Here is a 23,652-nt window from a genome sequence, read left to right on the forward strand (position 1 = left end):
TTTTGGCAAAACATTTTTCAAAACATGAGTTAGAAGTTTTGGAATGGGCTGATTTTTGGTGAAGATGATCTCTACGGTGAGGAGATCATCATCACCAAAAATCAGCCCATTCCAAAACTTCTAACTCATGTTTTGAAAAATATTTTGCCAAAAAGTTTGCTAAAAAGTTAGCCATTGAATACTACCCTATATATATATATATATATATAGGGGGGCGTTCAATGGCCAACTTTTTGGCAAAACTTTTTGGCAAAACTTTTTTCAAAACATGAGTTATAGGTTTTGGAATGGGCTGATTTTTGGTGAGGATGATCTCTATGGTGAGGAGATCATCATCACCAAAAATCAGCCCATTCCAAAACTTCTAACCCATGTTTACAAGCTGAAACATTGTGGACCGTCCATTTTTTGTAAACTGTTTTTGATGGGGTTAGAAGTTTTGGAATGGGCTGATTTTTGGTGAGAATGATCTCCTCACCGTAGAGATCATCCTCACCAAAAATCAGCCCATTCCAAAACCTCTAACCCATGTTTTGAAAAATGTTTTGCCAAAAAGTTTGCCCTTGAACGCTACCCATATTATATATATATATATATATATATAGGGTCCCGTTCGGCACCCTAAGTTTTACCACACACTTTAACAAACGCGTTTTGTCTTACATGGGTTAGAAGTTTCGGAATGAGCTGATTTTTGGTGAGAATGATCTCTATGGTGAGGAGATCATCTTCACCAAAAATCAGCTCATTCCAAAACTTCTAACCCCATCAAAATTGATTTACAAAAAATGGACGGTCCACGATTTTTCAACGTGTAAACATGGGGCTAAATATTTCGGAATGGGCTGATTTTTGGGGAGGATGATCTTCTAATCATAGAGATCATCCTCACCAAAAATCAGCTCATTCCAAAACTTCTAACCCATGTAGGACAAAAAACGTTTGTTAAAATGTGTGGTAAAACTTAGGGTGCTGAACATTTCCCATAATATATATATATATATGGGTCCCGTTCGCCACCCTTAGTTTTACCACACACTTTAACAAACGCGTTTTGTCTTACATGGGTTAGAAGTTTCGGAATGAGCTGATTTTTGGTGAGGATGATCTCTATGGTGAGGAGATCATCCTCAACAAAAATCAGCTCATTCCAAAACTTCTAACCCCATCAAAATTGATTTACAAAAAATGGACGGTCCACGATTTTTCAACGTGTAAACATGGGGCTAAACATTTCGGAATGGGCTGATTTTTGGGGAGGATGATCTTCTAATCATAGAGATCATCCTCACCAAAAATCAGCTCATTCCAAAACTTCTAACCCATGTAGGACAAAAAACGTTTGTTAAAGTGTGTGGTAAAACTTAGGGTGCTGAACATTTCCCATATATATATATATATATAATATATATATATATATATATATATATATATATATAGGATAGCGTTCAGCAACAAACATTTTGACAAACATTTTTCAAAGCATGGGTTAGAGGTTTTGAATGGGCTGATTTTTGGTGAGGATGATCTCTACGGTGAGGAGATCATCCTCGCCAAAAATCAGCCAATTCCAAAACTTCTAGCCATAGTTTACAAGTTGAAAAATCGTGGACCATCCATTTTTTGTAAATCATTTTTGATGGGGTTAGAAGTTTTAGAATGGGCTGATTTTTGGTGATGATGATATCCTCACCATAGAGATCATCCTCACCAAAAATCAGCCCATTCCAAAACCTCTAACCCATGTTTTGAAAAATGTTTTGCAAAATGTTTGTTGCTGAACATTTCCCTATATATATATATATAACTAAAATATTTTATCTATATGTATTTATATGAAATTAAGAATAATTAAAATATGTTTGGATCGAATTTTTTTCGAAGCTGATTGAAGTACATCTGATTTCAATCTAAATTTATTTTGGATCTAAAATTTCAATTCGAATCCAATCCAAAAATCTAATTTTTCATGTTCAGATTAGATCGAGTCCAACTAGTTCAAACATCAGTTATATTTATGACCATTGCCAGCCCTACTTTTAATAAGATCCCGTACTTTGAGAAATTGGTTGATTTTTTGTGAGGATGATCTCTATGGTGAAGAGATCATGCTCACAAAAAATCAGTTCATTCCGAAATTTCTAATCCTAACTTACAAATTGAAGAATCGTGGATCATCCAATTTTTGTAAATCACTTTTGATGAGGTTAAAAGTTTCGGAATGAGCTGATTTTGGTGATGATGATCTCCTCATTGCAAAAAATCAGCTCATTACGAAACTTCTAACCCATAAATTGAAAATATGTTTGACTCCCATTAAAAAAATGCCTAGTGATAATAAGAAAGATTCATTTTTACTATATTTAGTCGAGACATTATACATTGATCATGTTAGTAATATAGAAGACAAATTTTTAAGAACATTATAAAAATATAAATAATAATCTATATTTTAGTTGATTTTGGTGAGAACAGTTGATGGTACCATATTTTGAAAAACCAACTTACATTCAATTATTACATTTTAAATAAATTATATTTTAGAAAGACATATAGATAGATATAGTTGATTGTAATTAAGTATCTTAACAATTTACAAATTTAAGTAATTTAGAAGATTTAGTTTTCCTCTTTAATACAATAAAATAATATATATTCATGATTTTTTTTCATGTGTGAAGATCTTGCCATGCAAAAAAAACAAAAAAAATTGATAACAACAGGAATGTCCGGACTTACGTCCAACTACGGGGACCGGATGAGCCAGAGTCGGAACCAAGGCATATGGGACCCTCCCCCAAGCACGTGCAACTCCTGCACATCACATGCACCAGGTAACTGAGGGAACGCCCTCGAGGGTGGCCCCAAGGAAATATTGCTCGTATTGGATATCGAACAACCTACAGACTCTCATCTCTTATTGGATTCAAAATTACCATTGAGCCGCCCACCCCCTCTCAGGGTTCTTGCCATGCAAAATAAGAATGTTTAGTAAAAATTATTAGTCCATTGTTCCCATTTAGTAATCAAATGCATCATCGAAGAGTATGGAGATATATATCACTGACAAAGAATTTTTTGAACACCAATTAATAAATGGAGTCTGCAATGTAATTAATTAACATTTAACAGATTTTGAAATCACTTGATAATCAAATCGAACATAAACAGAATAATCAATCTATATTTGTGTACCTTGCACCAACGAACATAATCATTGATCGATCTTGATATTCTTTTGACTTACATAAAATTCTTTTATTTTTCATTTTAACTTATATTAGGATTGAAATTTAAGAAAATAAAAAACAAAACAAACAAAAAAAACAAAAATTAGAAACCCAATCATGTGGATCGTATAGAAAGAAAAAGAAAAAAATTATAATTTTACCCAACAAATTCTTATTTTTGACTCATAAAATAGTGAGACCCAAATAACCTCAAGCTCAACTATGATAAGAATGAAGAAAAAAATAAAGTTGATAGGGACTTTTGAGGTAAAAGGGGAAGAAAAAAATAAAGTTGATAGGGACTTCTGAGGTAAAAGGGGCATAGAAACTTCTAGATCACAAAATTATACATGTACATTGTATGTACATATGTTGAAGATATGTAAATGGTGTAAAGAGATATGGATGGAGAGTTATAACTTATAAATCAACACAAAGAGACGACCCCAGTCGTCTCCTCTCCACTTCTAGACTAGACTCCAAATCCTTTTTCTAATGGGTCAAAAAGAGCTGAATTTATTAAGATCACTTGATCATTCGAATGACATTAGCCTAGTGGCAAGACCTAGTTGACTAAAACGACCTAGACTGAGTCCAAGCTAATTTAAGTGGCTTATATTACTGATTTCGGATTCTTTTTCTTTTTTCCATTTTTTTATTGACTTGGGTTAAAAATAAACCGGTGAACCTGACTCGAAAACGATAAGAAATTAGTGAATTTGGGTCAAGTCTAATTGAATTTAGTCTATAATCGTGTTGATCCGTCTAACATGACTATTAAATGGGTTGGGTCTAGGATAAGATATAGATGTCCACCTGCTTAATACATTTTGACACAGTTGATTTTGTTGTCATTAACATGTCAATTCAAATTATGAAACATAGGAGATATCTCAACATCAATAATTATTTAAGAATTTTTTAAATTATCTTTCTTTTTCACTAAAATTTAGTAGACTTTTTTACTATATTATTTCAAATTTTATAGAATATAGAGAGTGATGCAAAATACATTTGTCATTTTAAATTATGTCTTGATGCATATTTCCTAATGAGAGGTATATTCACCAAAATGATGTTATTTTTTATATCTCTATTTGTCATTTCAAATTATTTTTTATAGACATGAGCTTGGAGGAGTGATAATGGAAAGGATGGAGATATATTATGGAAATATGCTTTTATTATTATTATTATTATATATATTTTTTTTTTTTCATAGGTAGAGAAGGTATGTAGTTTGTGTACTAGTTTATGGACACATTTTTCTTGACTCGTGCTTTCCTAACATCCCTTCTGACATATGCTCCCTGACATGGCATGATCTAGAATCATAGATCGTTTCCTCGGGATACACTATTGCACATCCCCATAAATATGTGTAGTTGTGTATCATGAGGAAAAAGATTTATGGTTCTAGCCCATATCACGTCAGGGGGCATACGTCAAAGGGGAACATTAGAAAATTATTATTCATTTTATTTTTCTTCTTTTCTCATCCCTTTAATTGGTTGTGGTACATTTTTTGTGATAAAACTTTGTTTTATACTCACACTAATCACAATCACTACGGAAATGTCCTTATTATATCAATTTATTCATTTAGAACTCACTTCTTTTCCAAATTAGATTTCTTACTACATTGTTGTCTGATTTCTCAAGTCAATAAAAACCATAAAAAAATCATGTTTTCTTATCATTATGAAAGTAGAAATATTTTATCGATGGTTAGCTAGTTGGTATATATTACTTTTACCTATACTTATAATTTATCAAATTTTAAAACAATAGATGCTCTCATTATTAAAAACATATTTTTCCAATTATTTTTCTTCTAAGTTTTCACATGGGACTTCCAAAAAAGAAATGTGACAAAAGCACACTGATTTATTAATAGGAAAAATTATTTAATGCACCTTGGAGGATGGATTTTTGTGAATCACCCCATAATTTTAGTTAACTTTTTTTTCTTAATGCCCGTCCTGTTCAATAGGTGAGGTCGATGATTCTAATTGTTGAGATTATTTGTCAAGATCAGCCTTTTACAACCATCGAGATCAAAAATTATAAATCAGTGATCTTGACATTTGAACATGAATAATCTCAATGATTCAAATTGTCTAGGATGTTCAATTTGAATGATTGATGGGTTCAACATTTCTAGAGGCGTTAGAGAAGAAAGATTTAAGTTTCTTTACTAATTTAATAAGATTTTAAATCTTACTGGTTGAGCCCAAATTGACAATCCAACACCATAACCATAGTAAGAAAAAATAGCATTTTTTTTTTTGGAAAACGCTGAAGTAAAATCAAAATGTACATCGATTCTCACATCGTTGACATGGATGTATGTACGAAATCATGGATGTTTTCATCGAGATATAAGTGAAAAACATCTATGGTTATGTGTGCACCTCCATATCAACAATGTGTGAATCAATGTACAATTTAATGTTACTCCAACCCTGACTCTTTTTTTATTTTTCTTTAGGGTCTCCAACTGCCACCCATTAAAAAATTATTAGTGATAATAAGAAAGATTCATTTTTGCCATATTTAGTTGAGAAATTATACATTGATCATGTTAGTAATATAGAAGACAAATTTCTAAGAACATCATAAAAATATAAATAATAATCTATATTTTATTTGATTTTGGTGAGAACAGCTTGATGGTTCTATATTTTGAAAAATCAACTTACATTCAATTATTACACTTTAAATAAATTATATTTTAGAAAGACGCATAGATAGATATAGTTGATTGTAATTAAGTGGTTTAACAATTTACAAATTTAAGTAATTCAAAGGATTTGATTTTCCACTTTAATACAATAAAATAATATATATTCATGATTTTTTTTCATGTGTGAAGGTCTTGCCATGCAAAAATAAATAAAAAATTGATAACAACAGGAATGTCCGAACTTACATCCAATTAGGGGGATCAGATGAGTCAGAGCCGGAACCAACTCATATGGGACCCTCCCCCTAGCACGTGCAACACCTGCACATCACACGCACTAGGTAAGTGAGGGAACACCTTCGAAGGTGGCCCCAAGGAAATATTGCCCATACTGGATATCAAACACACAACCTACGTACTTTCATCTCTTATTGGATTCAAAATTACCATTGAACCCCCCTCCCCCCCGGGTTCTTGCCATGCGAAGTAAGAATGTTTAATAAAAATTATTAGTCCATTATACCCATTTACCAATCAAATGCGTCACCGAAGAGTATGTAGATATATATCACTTCCAAAGAAATTTTTGAACACCAATTAGTAAATGGAGTCAGCAATGTAATTAATTAACATTTAACAGATTTTGAAATCACTTGATAATCAAATCGATCATAAACAAAATAATCAATATATATTTGTGTACCTTGCACCAACCAACATAATCATTGATCGATCCTTATATTCTTTTGACTTACATAAAATTATTTTATTTTTCATTTTAACTTATATTAGGATTGAAATTTAAGAGAATAAAAAAAATAAAAAATTAAGACCATATAGAAAGGAAAAAAAATTATAATTTTACCCTATCAAATTCTTATTTTTGACTCATAAAATAGTAAGACCCAAATAACCTCAAGCTCAACTATGATAAGAATGAAGAAAAAATAAAGTTGATAGGGACTTTTGAGGTAAAAGGGGCAGAGAAACTTCTAGATCATAAAATTATACATGTACATTGTATGTAGATATGTTGAAGATCTGTAAATGGTATAAAGAGATATGGATGGAGAGTTATAACTTATAAATCAAGAGAAAGAGATGACCCCAGTCGTCTCCTCTCTACTTTTAGACTAGACTTTTTGCTCCAAATCCTTCTTCTAATGGGTCAAAAAGAGCTGACTTTATTAAGACCAACTTGATCACGCGAATGATATTAACCCAGTGGCCAGACCTAGTGGACTAAAACGACATAGACCGAGTCAAAGCTGATTTAAGTGGCTTATATTGCTGGTTTCCGATTCTTTTTCTTTTTTCCTTTTTGTTTTTAGTGACCTAAGTGAAAGAACATGTGAACCTGACTCAGAAACGACAAGAAATTAGTGAATTTGAGTCAAATCGAATTGGATTTAACTCATAATCGTGTTGATCCGTCTAACATGACCATTAAATGGGTTGGGTCTAGGATTGGAACATCAACCTACTTAACACGTTTTGACACATTTGACTATACTATTATTAATATGTCAATTTAAATTATGAAACATAGAAGATATCTCAACGTTAACAATTATTTAAGAATTTTTTAAATTATCGATTTTTTTTTTTATACTAAAATTTTGTATAAATTTTTTGTACTATATTATTTCAAATTTTATAAAATATGGAGTGATGCAAAATACATTTGTCATTTTAAATTATGTCTTGATGCATATTTCCTAATGAGAGGGATTAAGATTCACCAAAATGATGTTATTTTTTTATATCTCTATTTCTTTTTTTCTCTAATTATTTTTTTAATGATTACTTCTATTTTTATAGACATGAGTCTGAAGGAATGATAATGGCAAAAATGGAGATGGATCATGGAAATATGCATTTGTTGTTATTATTATTATTTTTATTGCAACTAGGGAAGGTATGTAGTTTGTGTACTAGTTTATGTACACATTTTCTTTGACTCGTGATTTTCTAACACCCCCTCTGACATACACTCGTTGACGTGGCATGATAGAGTCATAGATCTTTTCCTCTGGATACATAACTGTACATCCCCAAAAATATGTGTAGTTGTGTATCATCAGTAAAAAGATCTATGATTCTAGCCCATGCCACATCATGGGGTGTACATCAGAAAATTATTATTCATTTTCTTTTTCTTCTTTTCTCGTCCCTTTAATTGGTTGTGGTACATTTTTTGTGATGAAACTTCGTTTTAGATTTCTTACTACTTTGTTGTTTGATTTCTCCAAGTCAATAATAATGTTTTCTTATCATTATGAAAGTAGAAATATTGCATCCATGATTAGCAAGTTAGTATATATTACGTTTACCTATACTTGTATTTTATTAAATTTCAAACAATAGATATTCTCATTATTAAAAACATATTTTTCCAATTATTTTTCTTCTAAGTTTTCACATGGGACTTCCAAAACAGAAATGTGATAAAAGCACACTAACTTATTAATAGGAAAAATTATTTAATGCACCCTTGAGGATGGATTTTTTTTTAATCCCCCATAATTTTAGTTAACTTTTTTCCTTAATGCCCCTGCCCCTTTCCTGTTCGATCGGTGAGGTCAATGATTCAAATTATTGAGATCATTTGTCAAGATCAATCTTTTACAACCATCGAGATCAAAAATTATAAATCAGTGATCTTTACATTTGAACATGAATAATATTAAGGATTCAAATTGTCTAGGATGGACAATTTGAATGATTGATGGGTTTGTCATTTTTAGAGGCAATAAAGAAGAAAGATTTTAGAGAAACACTTTCTTTATTAATTTAATAAGATTTTTAATTTTTCTACAGGTGGTTGAGTCCAAATCGACAGTCCAACACTGTAATCATAATAAGAAAAAATAGTATTTTTTTTTTTAAAGGAAAATGTTAAAGTAACATTAAAATGTACATCGATTCTCACACCTCTGACGTGCATGTCTATACAAAATTATGGATGTTTTTCATTGAGATATGAGTGAAAAGCATCTATGGTTATGTGCATATCCGCATATCAGCAATGTGACAATCGATGTACATTTTAATGATACTCCAACAAAACTCTTTTTTATTTTTCTTTTGGAGAAAAAGATGTTCTTTCATGTTTAAAACACATTTTCTACCAATGACGATTAAAATAATATAAAAATATATATATGCTGACTTTTTCAAAACATAAATCACTTTTTCTTGAAAAAGTTAAGTTTTTTTCAAAAATAAAAATAAATTAAATACTTTCTTTCTTAATATGGAATTGATACATAATAGAATTGTGTGATTCATAATTGTATAAATATGGAATTTGATGATAATATCTTGATGAAGGTTTTTCATTTTTTTTTAATAGTATATTATTTTGAAAAAAAGAGATGTTGATGAGTGAATTTTTTTTTTTTTTTTTTTGCATCATAACATGTTTATGTATGTTCCAGAATATGTTATATTGGAAACAAAGAGTAAATTAAAAGAAATGACTTATGTATTATTAAATATATACATTTTTCATCATTTTAATATATTTTTTATCTTTCATGTTTCATTGTTTCTTTCTCGTTTTTAACCCATTTTCTATGATTTTTTCCAAAGTTTTTACTTATCAAATACTCGAACTTTTTAACTATGACCACAACCCTCTAGATTTCATGGACAAACTAAGATCCAAAAATGATAATTCAAAAATAATTTGTTTATGCTTGATCCAAGATTTTTGTAAATAGAGGACTAGTGAACTTTCACGAACTCCAAAATTTAATAGTAACAAATAATCTATTTAGTTTGTTTTTGTTTTAAGTTCATAAAATTTTGTCCTCTACATCCCTGTGGCATCGAATCAAGTTTTTGGATGCGACAAAAAGGACTCAATGACCCTTAGTAAGATTTGAAATCATAGTAAGTTAGTAAGGCTAGACTTACTTAAGAACCTACTTTACTTAGCTGGATTATTAAGAATTAAGATCCCACCCCCAAAATTAAAAGTGTATTTAAAAATACGCCCCTATTGAAGGGTCTATTAACTTTCCCTTACTAATATCTGTCAAACAAGCTATCGAAAAAGATAAAAAGCACGAAAGCCGCTTACCTAATACCTACTCGAACACTCGACAGTGGAAGTACGATTTTTAGCTGCTCCACTAGATATATCTGGGCCCGCAACACTCATGAAGATTCGTCCGCTGTACATCTCAGTTGAACAAATTTGGTCCAACCGTGCATTCTAAAGACACATGGATTGCAATAAAAGGTGGAGTGTACCAATCCGCCGACAAACTTAGCTGAACCAACGCGTGATTAACGAATCAAACAGGTCCACCGATATTGTGATCTTGCCTAAGTTGGTCCCACATCACGTGATAAGTAATGACTTTTGAGAACAAAGGCACGTGTCATTTTAATATTCTCTTACTTCATTTTAGAGGTCTATTAAGGCACAATAAATACACAAGTCGAAGAAGAATGTGAACTTAAGAAGAACAGAGTCGAATCCATGGTTTCAGTTAAAAATTTGTGAACACCAACTTTCACTTATAACACACCATTCTCCTATTTTACATTTTTTCTTCGATTGTGCTCATAACCTCACCAAACCCTCAAATCTGATTTTCCTTCCTCGGTTGAATCTCGTCTGTTTAATGGCGAAATCGCTTGAATTTTTCTGGGTTTTCGTTTTTCTCTCAAACCCATTTCTCATTTTCTCTCAATTTGATGAGTTTTTCTATAATGGTTTCAGTGGATCCAACATAAGCTTAAATGGAATTGCAGAGATCAATAAAAGAGGGATTGTTCGATTAACGAACGATACAAGAAGATTAATTGGTCGAGCTTTCTACCCATCTCCACTCAAGTTCAAGAACTCTACAGATGGTTCAGCTTTCTCTTTCTCTACTTCTTTCGTCTTCGCGATTGTTCCCGAGTACCCAAAACTCGGTGGCCATGGCTTCGCTTTCACTCTCTCTCCAACAAAAGAACTCAAAACCGCTCTTCCAAGTCAGTATCTTGGATTACTAAACTCAAGCGATAATGGAAACGTCTCCAACCATATCTTCGCTGTTGAATTCGACACAGTTCAAGACTTCGAATTTGAAGACATCAACGATAACCATGTTGGGATCGACATCGACGACATGAAATCCAACGCCTCTGCTTCCGCCACGTATGTTACCGACAACAATCAGACTAAACAAGACCTTAATCTCAAAAGTGGGAAGATGATTCAGGTCTGGATCGAGTACGACTCATTGAGAAATCTCTTTAATGTGACTATTTCTCCTTCATCTTCAAAACCTAGATTGCCAATTATATCTTTTCGTGTAGATCTCTCGCCAATCCTCCTAAACAACATGTTTGTTGGTTTCACTTCATCGACGGGTGTGCTCGCGAGCTCCCATTATATCTTTGGATGGAGTTTCAAGATGAATGGAGTCGAACGAACCCTCGACATGTCTTCCCTCCCTTCGCTTCCAGGACCCAAGAAGAAAAAGGTCGCCTTGACGATTGGAGTCTCTGTTTCAGCCGCAGTTGTCTTGCTAACTGTGATCTCCTTGGCTATCTACCTTGTCAGGAAGATCAAGAACGCAGATGTAATCGAAGAGTGGGAGCTCAATCTCGGCCCACATCGATATTCCTACCAAGAACTCAAGCTCGCAACAAAGGGTTTTAGAGATAAAGAGCTACTTGGGTTTGGAGGATTCGGTCGAGTTTATAGAGGAACGCTACCGAAATCAAAGACCCAAGTTGCGGTTAAGCGAGTCTCCCATGAATCGAAACAGGGGTTGAGAGAATTCGTGTCTGAGATTGCCACAATTGGGCGTCTTCGTCATAGAAATCTGGTTCAATTACAGGGATGGTGTCGTAGACGAGGTGATCTCCTCCTCGTATATGATTTCATGCCTAATGGAAGCTTAGATAAGTTCCTATTCGATGAACCCAAATTGATTCTCAGTTGGGAACAAAGGTTCAAGATCATCAAAGGCGTTGCTTCAGGACTACTATACTTACACGAAGAATGGGAACAAATCGTAATTCACAGAGACATTAAAGCAAGTAACGTGTTGTTAGATGGTGAATTAAATGGTCGAGTAGGCGATTTTGGGCTCGCTAGATTATACGAACACGGATCAAACCCAAACACGACTAGAGTAGTGGGTACTCTGGGCTATCTTGCGCCGGAGTTGACACGGACAGGGAAGGCCACGACGAGCTCTGATGTGTTTGCTTTTGGTGCAATGTTGCTTGAAGTAGTATGTGGGAGGAGACCCATAGATGCTAAAGCATTGCCTGAAGAGTTGATATTGGTGGATTGGGTATGGGAGAAATGGATGGACGGGAGGGTCTTTGATGTGGTGGACACAAGGTTGGAAGGTGAGTATGATGAGGGGGAGGTGGTGTTGGTGTTAAAATTGGGGTTGATGTGTTCGAATTGTGCACCAAGGGCGCGTCCTAGTATGAGGCAGGTGGTGAGTTATTTGGAAGGGGAGACGAAGATTCCCGAAGTGTTGAGTGCACCAGGGGAGTATGAACGAGGGAAGAGTGAAGAAGGATTCGATGATTTTGTTCATTCGTATCCGTCTTCGTCTTTTGAGAAGGTGTCTTCGCTTTCGTTTCCAGTAGTTGGAGATGCTGATGTTGAAGCTCCCTCTGCTTCATCTCTTTCTCTTCTTCAGTGGAGCGGATCGTAGTAATCGATCCATGGCTGATGAAAGAAGCCTCTTGATTTTTATTATTATTTTTTTTAATTTTATCTAATTGTAAATGAACTAATCGAAGTTGTTTTTAGCACATTTTAGTGTTCTTGAATTTCCTGAAGAAAAAAAAAAAAAAAAAACCAATCTTTGGCAGGAAAGAAGGATGATGGATAGAAAAAGTTACGAGCCCTTTCAATGCCTTCTATGGATCAGCAATCCCTAAGGGTCTGTTTGACCTCAATAAAAATTGTTTTACATATCTTGAATTGGATTTTTCTTGATCTTGTAATGGAAACCCTTAGTTAGATTAACTTCCACACTATTTATGTGACATTTATCCTAAATTAGGATTAGTCTATAAGTTTTTCAATAGATTAATGATAAAATGACGCATTAAAACATGCAATTTATACATGGCAAGGACATGTTGTAAATATTTTTCCTTGTGTATAATGAAGAAAAAGATCTATGGATTTGTACTCTTGCCACATCACTCGGTGTAGACCACGTACCCTTTAGCATGTTGTTTTATTACAATTCTTTTCAATGTGTTGTTTTATCACAATTCTTTTCAATATGTATTACAAAATGCAATCATAATACAAAATCTTAAATATTACTTAAAAATAATAAATATATCATTGTCATAATTTTTCAATTTTATATTACATTGTCATAATAAATATTTTTTATAATTTTAAAAATAATTATTATCCTTAAAAATTGATTTATATCTTAATTCTTCATATTCAATTTTTGTTGAATAGAAGAAATATGTTGTTAAAGAAATTTAATACATTAGATATTTTAAATTTGGAGGACGTAAAGTAAGAATAATCTTTTCACTTGGTAAGATTTTAAATCTTCCTAAGGATCATGAGCTCATATCGTGGCATCCAAAAACATGATCAGATGCCACTAGGATGTAGAGGAAGAAATTTTAAGAAGTTAAAAAAAAAAATTAAAAATATATATATTTTTCACAGTTGAATTTTGTTTTAAAATTTGTGAGTTCAGTAGCCTTATATTTTTCAACACCATTGGTACTCAAAGCAGATTTTTATTATTATTATTATTTTGAATCTGAATTTTTCCATAAAATCTACTAGGCTATGATGCTGGATTTCCAATGTGACAAGCAAAGGTGGACCCAACGACCCTTTGTAAGATTTCATATCTTACTAAGTTAATAAGGAAAATGTTTTCTCGACTAAATGAGAAAAGGAGAGACGTGGGACTGAGGAATCTCAGCCTTTTGGTGGGATTTCACTTTTCAGATTTTCTTGCCTATGCTCTAAGTGAGTGGGATGCGCTAAATTAATTAAATATTTATCACGTGAGAAACAAACACCAAATGTTTGGATAATGTATCTTACACCAAGAATTAGGCATCATGGCAAGGGAAACAAACACAGTCTAATTTTCATAATTATTTCGATAATTAGATTTATTAGTGTTTATGATTTTATTCTCAACATGGTTAGAAGTTTAAAATAATGTTCAATGTGAGGATATAATGGAAGTAATAACAATAATGCCAGGGACCTATTCAAGATATTTTGAAGAATAGCATGGAACAAATGTAGGTTGGTTAGATTCATAATGATTGTTATAACATTTGCACACCAATGTTAGTTTTGTATTTTATTTATTCATTAAACAATGGGTTTTCAAACTTAAATAATGATTAGGCTCTAGCCTTTTCTTTTTTTTCCCAAATGACCTGAAATCACAATGTTGCAGAGCTAACGTTGGAGTCTCATGGAGTATTCGCTATATCGTGCTTAGTGATCTAACATTTCCACCAATTTCAACAATTGTACCTACGTTACTCAATCACCCATGAAGACTCAAATACCAATCCAACAGTCAAGCCTGTTTGGTGATTCTCGCCATTGGATTCGGCCCAGCCGTTATGAACCATGATGATTTTTATTGGCTAGAAATCACTAAGTTGGCCGATTTTTTTGTATAGGTGCACCAAAGGGTGGACTAATCAGTGTGCACGAACGATAATGCAACGCAGCATGAAAAGCAGATACAACTTGCATTCTTAAGATATTTGCACAAATCGACGGTTTTAAAAAATGATATATTTTTATTAGACTTGATTTTGAACAATTGCTAATTAAAACATTTTCACGCATGGGGACGGCTAGGATTAACAATGTGATGGGTCATGTATACACTGATGCAGCATGCTGCACCACCAGTGACCAACCTCAAAATTATCCCTTTCCGTCCATCTTCACCATTAAACTCTTTGAAAAGAAGTGAAAGTAGCGGGAGGGCACTAACCCATAAAAATAAAGCATCATTTATAATAATGATTATGACTTTCAACTTTCTCTGCAGTCTTTGTTTACATTCTCATTCAGACCTTGAAAAAAACAAGGGCGCACACACACACACACTCACATGGTTTTAAATATCATTTGAGACCAAGATGACTCGCTCCATATGTCTCCTATCGTCCACCAATGAGACAGATAGACAAGTCAAACGTATTGGACAAAATTTAAAATCACAGTTTATTTTTCTCATTGTTGAACAAGACGACTCAAACGTATCGAAAAACTTATTCGAGACAACTAGGTCTTGTTCATGGACGAGACCAGACATCAAAACGAGTTTTAAACCATACACACACATCAATCGATAGATAGATAGATAGATCTGAGACAAGTTGAAGTTAACCGATTGTGGGAGGCCTTGCAACCTTGTGGGAGGAATCCAAATATAATCGGACACGACGAGGTTGGTAATCCATGGTGACAAAGTGATCAGGTGGAACCACTTGGAATTGAACCATCGGCATATCTTCCTTTATTTTATTTTGTGCTTGTTCTACGGTCAAGCCCACCACTTCTGCCCACTTTATCTTTGGACCTGATGATGATTCACTTTCATCTGTGACCAACCAACAACCAACCCCACTTCAAAAATAATTCATTCAGGACTATTAAATAACAAGAATATGGTCAACAATTAAATCTATAGATCCTAGATCCACCTCCCTCATATTGATCTTATTAGGAGATCATCATCAAGGCCTTATCCTAAAAAATCAAGGGAGATCTCTTATTCAAAAATCAACCCATATAAACACATTGATAAATTTGGGGTCCAACTCAAAATCAATTGATAATGAATGAGGAGAGTGGCTCAGGGGCTTATAAGAAGAGAAACAAGGCAACGAGTGTCCGATGTGGGACTAAACTCAACACGCCCCCACATGTGTGGGCCGGACTAGGCCAAAACATGTGGAGGAGAGAAAAACCCACTCTGATACCATGATAATTGTGGGAGTTGAACCCAAAACCAATTGGTAATGAATGGAGTGACGAGGAGCTTATAAGGAGAGAGAAAAGGCAATGAGTGTCCTGATGTGGGACTAAACTCAACGCACATAAAAGGAGATTATAGAATAAAGAAAATGGACTTACTCTGTTGGTCGACTGTTTTCTGGTTATCTTCAGCCATAACAAGGAACAACACAAGTAGGAAGAAGAAGTGCAAATGTGCAATTGTTTTCATTTCATTTGAGTATGTCTATGCTTTGTATACAATACAAGCTATCAAGAGTTCCTTTAGGTCTTATCAATTAAGCCACATGGCAACACCACCACCATTGGCCGGCTCTCCCTTGTGCAAGTAGACACTCTATACATACAAACAAGATTTGGCGTCCAAGAGTATAATTTTTTGCTGTTTTAATTGTTAAAATAAATGCATCATACAAAATTGAAAATTTGTCTCATACCAGGTAAAATAAGAAGAGTCGTGCTGGGGAACAAAGGTGAGAAAATGATGTGGTGTCATGCACATTACCATAGATTCTTTTCCGTGAGATACGAGTAAAAATCATGTACGGTTATGTGTGCACCACCCCATCATTTTTTTTGTCACCTTTGTGTCTCCGTTTATGTCATTCCTGCATTTTCCAAATAATAGACAAGTCAAAAAGATTCTGATAAATGTCTTTCGATGATTTGTCCAAATAATGGAATTGTACCCCAATTTCAAAATATTGTCCCAACTTGGAAAATAACATCAGAATAATTCATCTTTGATTGCCAAGTATATTGCCATCATGCTTTTGGATCCATTATCATAACTCCTAATCCAAGCCCCATCATTATTTAATTTTACCCAAAACCCATTTTCATGTCTCCATTTTCTAATCTCAGGACACTCAGTTCTGCATTCTTGGAAACATATGCAATTCATGATCTATTTTCATAATCAACGCCCGATGGGGTTTTCAATTTTTTTTCTCAAGGACTGTTACAATCTTCTCTCAACTGACAGAAAATAAACTCCAAATCAAATTTTTTTTTTTTTTTTTTTTTTAATTTAACGCTCATGGGTTGGCTCAATTGCAATTTCGGAATTCAGATCGATAAATGGTTAATGCCGGTAGGTCAGTATGAACATTAATTCCTCAGGAGCCATCCGTAAGGATGTACCCTCACTTATCTGGTGTGTGTGATACATGGGTGTTGAACGTTCCCCGAGACTAGTCCTTGGACAAGACCATGGTCTGCCCAGTCCAGTCCGCTGTTTACAGAGATACCCAGCTATAAATAAATAAAGTTCATACTAATTTTGAGAAAATGGTTTTCCCAGTAGAGTAGTAGACTCCAAAAGTGTTAATGCCCAAAAAAATCTCAGACATAGACTTTCACCCTAGTTATGATTAGATCACATGCCTGTCAAATAGGTTTTCGACATCAATGCTTTTTTAATAGTTCCTTGAAAGACATCATCATCCTCGAAGCCATATTCTACAGATGTGGGATAGATTAATGAATCTTGATCCTCTGTGCCATTATGTCTAGAACTACATCTTCTATTATTGAAATTCAATATGTACCTAAATATGTGTAAGGGATAAAAATTCAATAAAATGGATTGAGAAAGATTGGATGAATCAGAGTTCCATGTTTCAGATTGTGATCAACAAGGAATAGCAGGAAAAGTGTTCAATTAGGTAGAGAAATGAAATTACCAATAGTAATAGTAAAGCTCAATTGGTTAACATGTCAATCGTTATTTGTGGATTTTTCTTAGGTGGGTGATGATGCATTGACTCGGGACTTGTTTCAAATGATGAGGAGCTCTATCACCTAAATTTCATTTCTTCGGCAGGATTATATACCCAACGGAACACTTCTCATTGTAGGCTAGCAGAACACCTAAGACCATTGTTATAAATGATGAACCATGCATTTCCAATTGGGTTCTGCATCAACTTAACCACTTTGGCATTATGTGGGATATATATTTTTACCATCTCATCTCCGAAGATAATCCGACAATTTTAGTTGTTTTCAGGGTCCCTCATATATGAAAGCTTGAGGATCCACGCAAAGAGATACAATAAGTCTAATTTTTCTCATACATGTGAATTAAGATATGAAATTGATAATAATCGCTTTTAGCTAGCCTGCATTAAACAACAGATGTTTGTTTAGGGCTTGTTTGTTATGGCTTTTTTCGACAGTTTTTTTTGGCTTTGAACTGAAAAAGTTGAAGAAGCATGTTTGTTAGTAACGGCTTCTACTTCACTGGCTTTTGAGAGAAGTCTAAAACTGTGTTTCTTTAGAAGCCTTACTGGGGCTGCTTTCGTGCTAGTGCCACTATGAGAAACTAACACCGATGAAAAATGTATCTCCTCATTCTTCTTAACTAATCAATTAAACAATAGAATCAATTCGACGTCTCTCTATAACTTCTTCGTTAACTTCTATAGCAAACAAGATTCTCTTGGACGCAGTTTCCTAAACTCTAAACTTTTGCTTCTCCTAGACACAAAATCCTGAAGTAGAAACTGGAATCTGTAACAAACAGACTTTTAGAGTCTGGCCATTCTAGAACGACCCGAGGCCAGAAACAATCTTAAACTCCAATAACAAAAAAAAATGAAGTCATATGAGCTCATACTATAAAAAATAAAAATTAATAAAACCATCGGTACTGTAAAGAATTCATTTTTCTCAATCTTATGAGGTCATACAGGGCCCATGGACTCCCCAAACAGTTGTGCTTTCTTTAGAGTCCCATTTCTATTCATCCGTTAGTGTGCCTCTGCCAAAGCTCAATTCTATCAAATAATAACATCTTCTATGATTCAAGTGGTTTATATCTTCTAAAAACTTCAATCAACATCTTTTTTGGTCTTCCTGTCGATCTTTTAGAGCCTTTATTTTATATGTAACAGTTTATTTAAGAGAAACTAGAATCTCTAGAAACGATACACTAAATGAGATCTATGGATGAGCTCTAATACATAAAAAGATGAACTTTAAAATGATTGAAGGTGATATTAAATGGGATGAAATATCACATAGGATGCCGTCAACCCCCCCCCCCCCCCCCCAATTAAATAGTCTTTAACCACAATTAGATTGGAATATACCTTTAAAATGTTTCCATATTATCCATTAGCAACCATTAAAGTCTTGACCAGGATTAACGATTGAGATAACATCAACATTGATTTTCAAGCTACTACAAGTAGGCCTCTTCCACTTTGGGGCTGTACTGCACTGCACACACTTGTGAACCTCCATTAAAAAATATAGCATTCTAATTCCTTATGAACCCATTGAATCGAAAACAACTATGTCTTCAGCTACAAGTACAAAATCCAAGTTTTGGTGGAGAACTCTGTGGATAGCGATTCTCGAAGCTATTAACACGTGGTTATTAGTAGAAGAGGTGCCGACCCACCGCATATTAGAAGTACTACTGAGGCATGTAAGACGGATGTAGTTAATTCGGATCACTTAACGTTGACGTGACCGCGTTGACAGCATTACCGTTGATGAGACAAGCGTGACAACCCAGAGCCTAACAAATCAGTTGTAACCACCGCAGACCTGTCAGGGCGGTTGTAACAACTCCTACAGTTGTCAGGACAGAAAGCAGGTTATCCACTCTGAGTAGAATCATTAAGAGTATCTCGAGAAATCTATCAATCAAGACTCTTATAAATACCAGGTTATAATTCAAATCAAAAGTTAGAAAAAGTCTTCTTAAAGAACTCTTTAATAGTTCAACACTAGTTCTAACTTGATCGTCGGAGTTGCAGGCCCCACAACGAGGCAAGGAGACTTTGAGGGAGATCTTGAGGTAGTGCTAAAAATTGCATCTACAAACTCTTAGTTTGAGTAATTGTATAGGTTTAATTGATCAAATTCACTAACAAGCCTCTATTACTATAATATGACGAAGGAAAGTTAGAAAGACTACTACTAATAATATTAATAACATTAACAGAAGAACAAGAAAGATAGAGAGACTCACCAATCACCACAGTGTCAATTAAAGTCTAAGAATTCCATTTATCATTAGGAGTAACATGTCGATACGGTACACTCGAACCAAACACATTACCAGACCAATCTCGCTTGACTCGTCGTACGCTCTGTGGAACAGGGGTCGAAGCAAAGAGCTGATCAGATGATGATGGCCCATCATTCGTAAACCCTTCTATCCTTTTGAGATACAACCGATACTTCTGGAGATGGCTCGCAACATTCTCTCGTGTTAAGCCCTCCATGTTCATCATCTACATTATGTACTTTGGTACAGAATTATTAATACCCACATGAGTTACAACATCCACAAACCGCTTATGAAGCTGCGGAGTCCACACTAATGGGGGCGCTTCAAAGTTCGATCATTCGAATTCACCGTCCCCAAATTCGAATCAGCCTCCTCGGCTATCTCCAATCCCTGAGCCTCACGTTTTTCCAACCCATCCTCTGTAGAATTCCCGAGATCATATTCTCCCCCTTCTACAATTATCGGATCTCGACTTCTTTCCTCTGTGAAAGAAGGCAAAGATTTGAAATTATTCAAAGAGAAGTCCGATTTCTTTCGACGAAGGCTCGAAATTGTGCTCTGCAATGCAAGATTCACATCGAGCATGCTTCGATTACAGCTGTTATACTAAAATCCGATGCAAGCTTGGGTGGGACCAAAAGCTGAGATAAGGGAGTGAGATCAAGAGCAGTTGGCAACCCGACCTCCCATTCTAGTACTCTTTCTTCATCTCCACCTCCAACATGGCCTTCGTAATCGCACTTCTTCCTCCATTTTCGTTCGAATCAGAAATTGATATTTGAGTTAAAATTCGAGTTTCAGATATCATTAATAATAGCTTTGAAAGAAAGCTTTCGAATAAAAAATAGACTTTAATTTAGAAAAGACATTTGGGTTTTTAGAAAGCAGAGATCCAGAGGAAAGACACGAAGTCATTGAAGAATTTTTGTCGAATTCAAGTAAAATTAGGGTTTTTGGTTTGTCATATAAGATCCAAAGACGAAATCGAGAGAGAGTTGCGAGATATTTTGAATCCGAATCTCGAATCCTGTAGAAATGTACACGTGGAAGTCTTAACCGAGTACTGGGGTGACACAAGGGTGACCAAATGATGTGGTGTCGCACCTCTTACCGTAGATTCTTTTCCGCCAGATACTAATAAAAATCATCTACGGTTATATGCGCTCCACCACATTATTTTTGTCTCCGCTTGTGTCATTCCAGCATTTTCCGTACTTACTTTAGGTACGCTTTTTCGAATTATTTTTTCAACTTTTTTAGTGCGTTTTAGAAATTTGACACTTTATTCATCACAATTCACTAGTGGTTAAGAAATATGATTATTCGATAAGATCGATGGACTCGTGTTCGTTCTTTATTGGACAAACTGAGTTTCACTATTTACTTGGACTTTTTAGATTGTTGGGATCAGCTAGAAATGATGTCACTGTTGGACAACGATATTTTATTCTAATAATAAATTTAGAGAGAACACACCAACTTTTACTTACAACACACCAATAAAAACATGCACAATCCTAATTACAATTTCAATACACTGTTCATTTTATTTACCAAAATATGCACTTGGTACACTCTTCACTTTCTCGCATTTGCGAACTCGTAAGTTTAAAAGTGACGAACTTACGAGTTCATAGACGCGTAAAAAGTGATCAGTATACTGTGTCCATGTTTTGGGAATTAAAATGAACAATATACTAAAATTGGAATTTCGACATATTAGGTGCACGATTTGGCAATTCACCTAATTACATATAGACTGGTGTGTTATAATTTGTGTTAATAGAAGGAAACTCTCTAAATTTATAGAATGTTATGGACCAAAAAAACAAAACAGGGATGTTTATCCATAGAAAGTTGTTTTTCTTTCAACAAAAAATTTATAGAATAATTCAGGACCTAAGAAGAGCACGAAAAGTTTTCTAATCTGATTCAATAGAGATGGGGGGTCAAATAAAGATATATCTAATGTACATCTCACCTTTTCTCTTTCATTTTGATTTCGACCCAATATTAATTCTCGAATCCCTCATTTTTCATGTATCAAACTTTTTTTTTATTGATTTTACAATGAATAAGAATTCAAACCGAACAATCGATTAATTCATCCCAAGAATCACTCGAAAACTTTTGAAAATCGCTCAGTTTGTAAATTAGGTGGTAAATATTCAACCTCTCACACTTAGCCCTGCAAGTCTGTGTCCATCTTAATCCACCTAAAATCCCTAAAAATAAATGTTGCAATATTTTATATAAACCTAAAAGTAATATAAAGGACATTTTGGAAAGTCGAAAGTGTCTTGGAGAGAGAGAGAATCGTAAAAGCCATTAAAACTAGAACGACGTAATTCCAAATGATCAAATTTACATTCTGTTTTAGGGATAGCAAACAAGCTGTCGATTTTTCAGTCCCCTACCTAACTTCCTTAGGTAGCATGGTGTTGGATCCTATGGACCTCCCTCGAGAGCTAAAGAACATTTTATGTAAGAATGCTCGAGGCCATGTCTATGAAAGGTTGTTATCTTTTTCTTTTTTTTCTAGTTGGGTGTCTACCTAACCCCCCTTAATCTTAAATATATATATATTTTATGCTTTTAATAGGAGATTTATGTGATAAGATATTGGGGGTGTGATAGGCGGGTTTTAACCCTTAACTTGGGTGCCTATGATACGAACTTTTTTATATAAAGAGAAGGGAAAATTATTTAAAGAATCCTGATGGAGGGATTTCTTTTTAAAGTCCCCAAGTTTTGGGTAGTTTCTGACTAGTCCATTTGGTAAATCTTTTTTTAATGGTCCCTCATTATTGGTGAGGTGGCCAATTTTTATTTATTGTGGAGTTCCGATATTTTTATTATCAAACTCAACATTTTTATTGTTAAGTTCGACATTTTTTATTGTTGAATTCAACAATTTTAAAAAAATGTCAAACTCGCCAATAAAAAATAGAGAACTCGATTGTTGAGTTCAACATTTCTATTGTTGAATTCGACAATTTTTAAAAAATATTAAACTTGCCAATAAAAAATAGAGAAATCGATGTTGGTAAAATCCACCCATTTTTACTTTTTGACTAAAATATAAGAAAAAAAATAGACTAAAAACTAAAGATAACGACTTATCTAGATGATTTCAAATCAAAAGAACCATCATTGATCGATTTTCATCCTAAGAATTCTTTTTGAAAATACCCTAATTTTTTTACTTACATCTTCAAAAAGTTTTAAAATGACTTCTTAAATCCTTTTCGACGGAATGGAGTTTTCAAAATTCAATTGAAATGTTGGAAGTACAATTTTTGGGATGAAAACGGTGAAAACAACCGGTTAGGACATTCAATTTTGAGAGATGTGATAAATAGGATTCAGGGATTGATCAGAAAATAAAATTTTACTAAATGGACTAGTAAGAGAAATCCTAAAATTTGGGGACAAATTAGAAAGAAATCACTGTGCCAAGGTTCCACAAGTAATTTTTCCTAAAGAAAAATACTTTCCTTGGTTTAGATTTTAAGCCTTACAAAGGGTCGTTTTGCTCAAATGGGTTACCACATTGGTAATCCAACATCACAGCTCACGCTTATAGCAAAATCAACATCCATCTCAATAGCTTCAAACTGAAAGAAATTGTCAGATATCACAGCTCCATTACCACCCAAAGCACAAATAGCCAATTCGTTATAATACGATCCAC

At 34.0% G+C, this 23,652-nt stretch overlaps 2 protein-coding genes and 1 long non-coding RNA gene across 3 annotated transcripts; 1 reads left to right on the forward strand and 2 right to left on the reverse strand.

Annotated features, from left to right (window-relative positions):
- Positions 1–10,366: 10,366 nt before the first annotated feature.
- On the forward strand, positions 10,367–12,699 carry LOC147399652 (Concanavalin A-like lectin protein kinase family protein). The gene has a single exon (XM_086445100.1). The coding sequence runs from the start codon at positions 10,554–10,556 to the stop codon at positions 12,597–12,599; it is 2,046 nt and encodes a 681-aa protein (XP_086301226.1). The 5' UTR covers positions 10,367–10,553; the 3' UTR covers positions 12,600–12,699.
- Positions 12,700–14,822: 2,123 nt separating this feature from the next.
- LOC147399653 (subtilisin inhibitor CLSI-I-like) lies at positions 14,823–16,870 on the reverse strand. Its single transcript, XM_086445104.1, has 2 exons — positions 16,052–16,870; positions 14,823–15,515 (listed from the first exon to the last, which is right to left on the reverse strand). Exons 1-2 carry the CDS (start codon positions 16,140–16,142, stop codon positions 15,298–15,300), a joined length of 309 nt encoding a protein of 102 aa, XP_086301230.1. The 5' UTR covers positions 16,143–16,870; the 3' UTR covers positions 14,823–15,297.
- Positions 16,871–18,994: 2,124 nt separating this feature from the next.
- On the reverse strand, positions 18,995–21,029 carry LOC147399654 (uncharacterized). Its single transcript, XR_015179106.1, has 2 exons — positions 19,917–21,029; positions 18,995–19,513 (listed from the first exon to the last, which is right to left on the reverse strand). It is a non-coding gene; the product is annotated as an uncharacterized LOC147399654 (long non-coding RNA).
- Between the last annotated feature and the right edge of the window lie 2,623 nt (positions 21,030–23,652).

The sequence above is a fragment of the Akebia trifoliata genome, chromosome 6 (genome assembly GCF_017979445.1).
Source record: "Akebia trifoliata isolate Shusen 1 chromosome 6, ASM1797944v1, whole genome shotgun sequence".
Lineage (NCBI taxonomy): Eukaryota > Viridiplantae > Streptophyta > Magnoliopsida > Ranunculales > Lardizabalaceae > Akebia > Akebia trifoliata.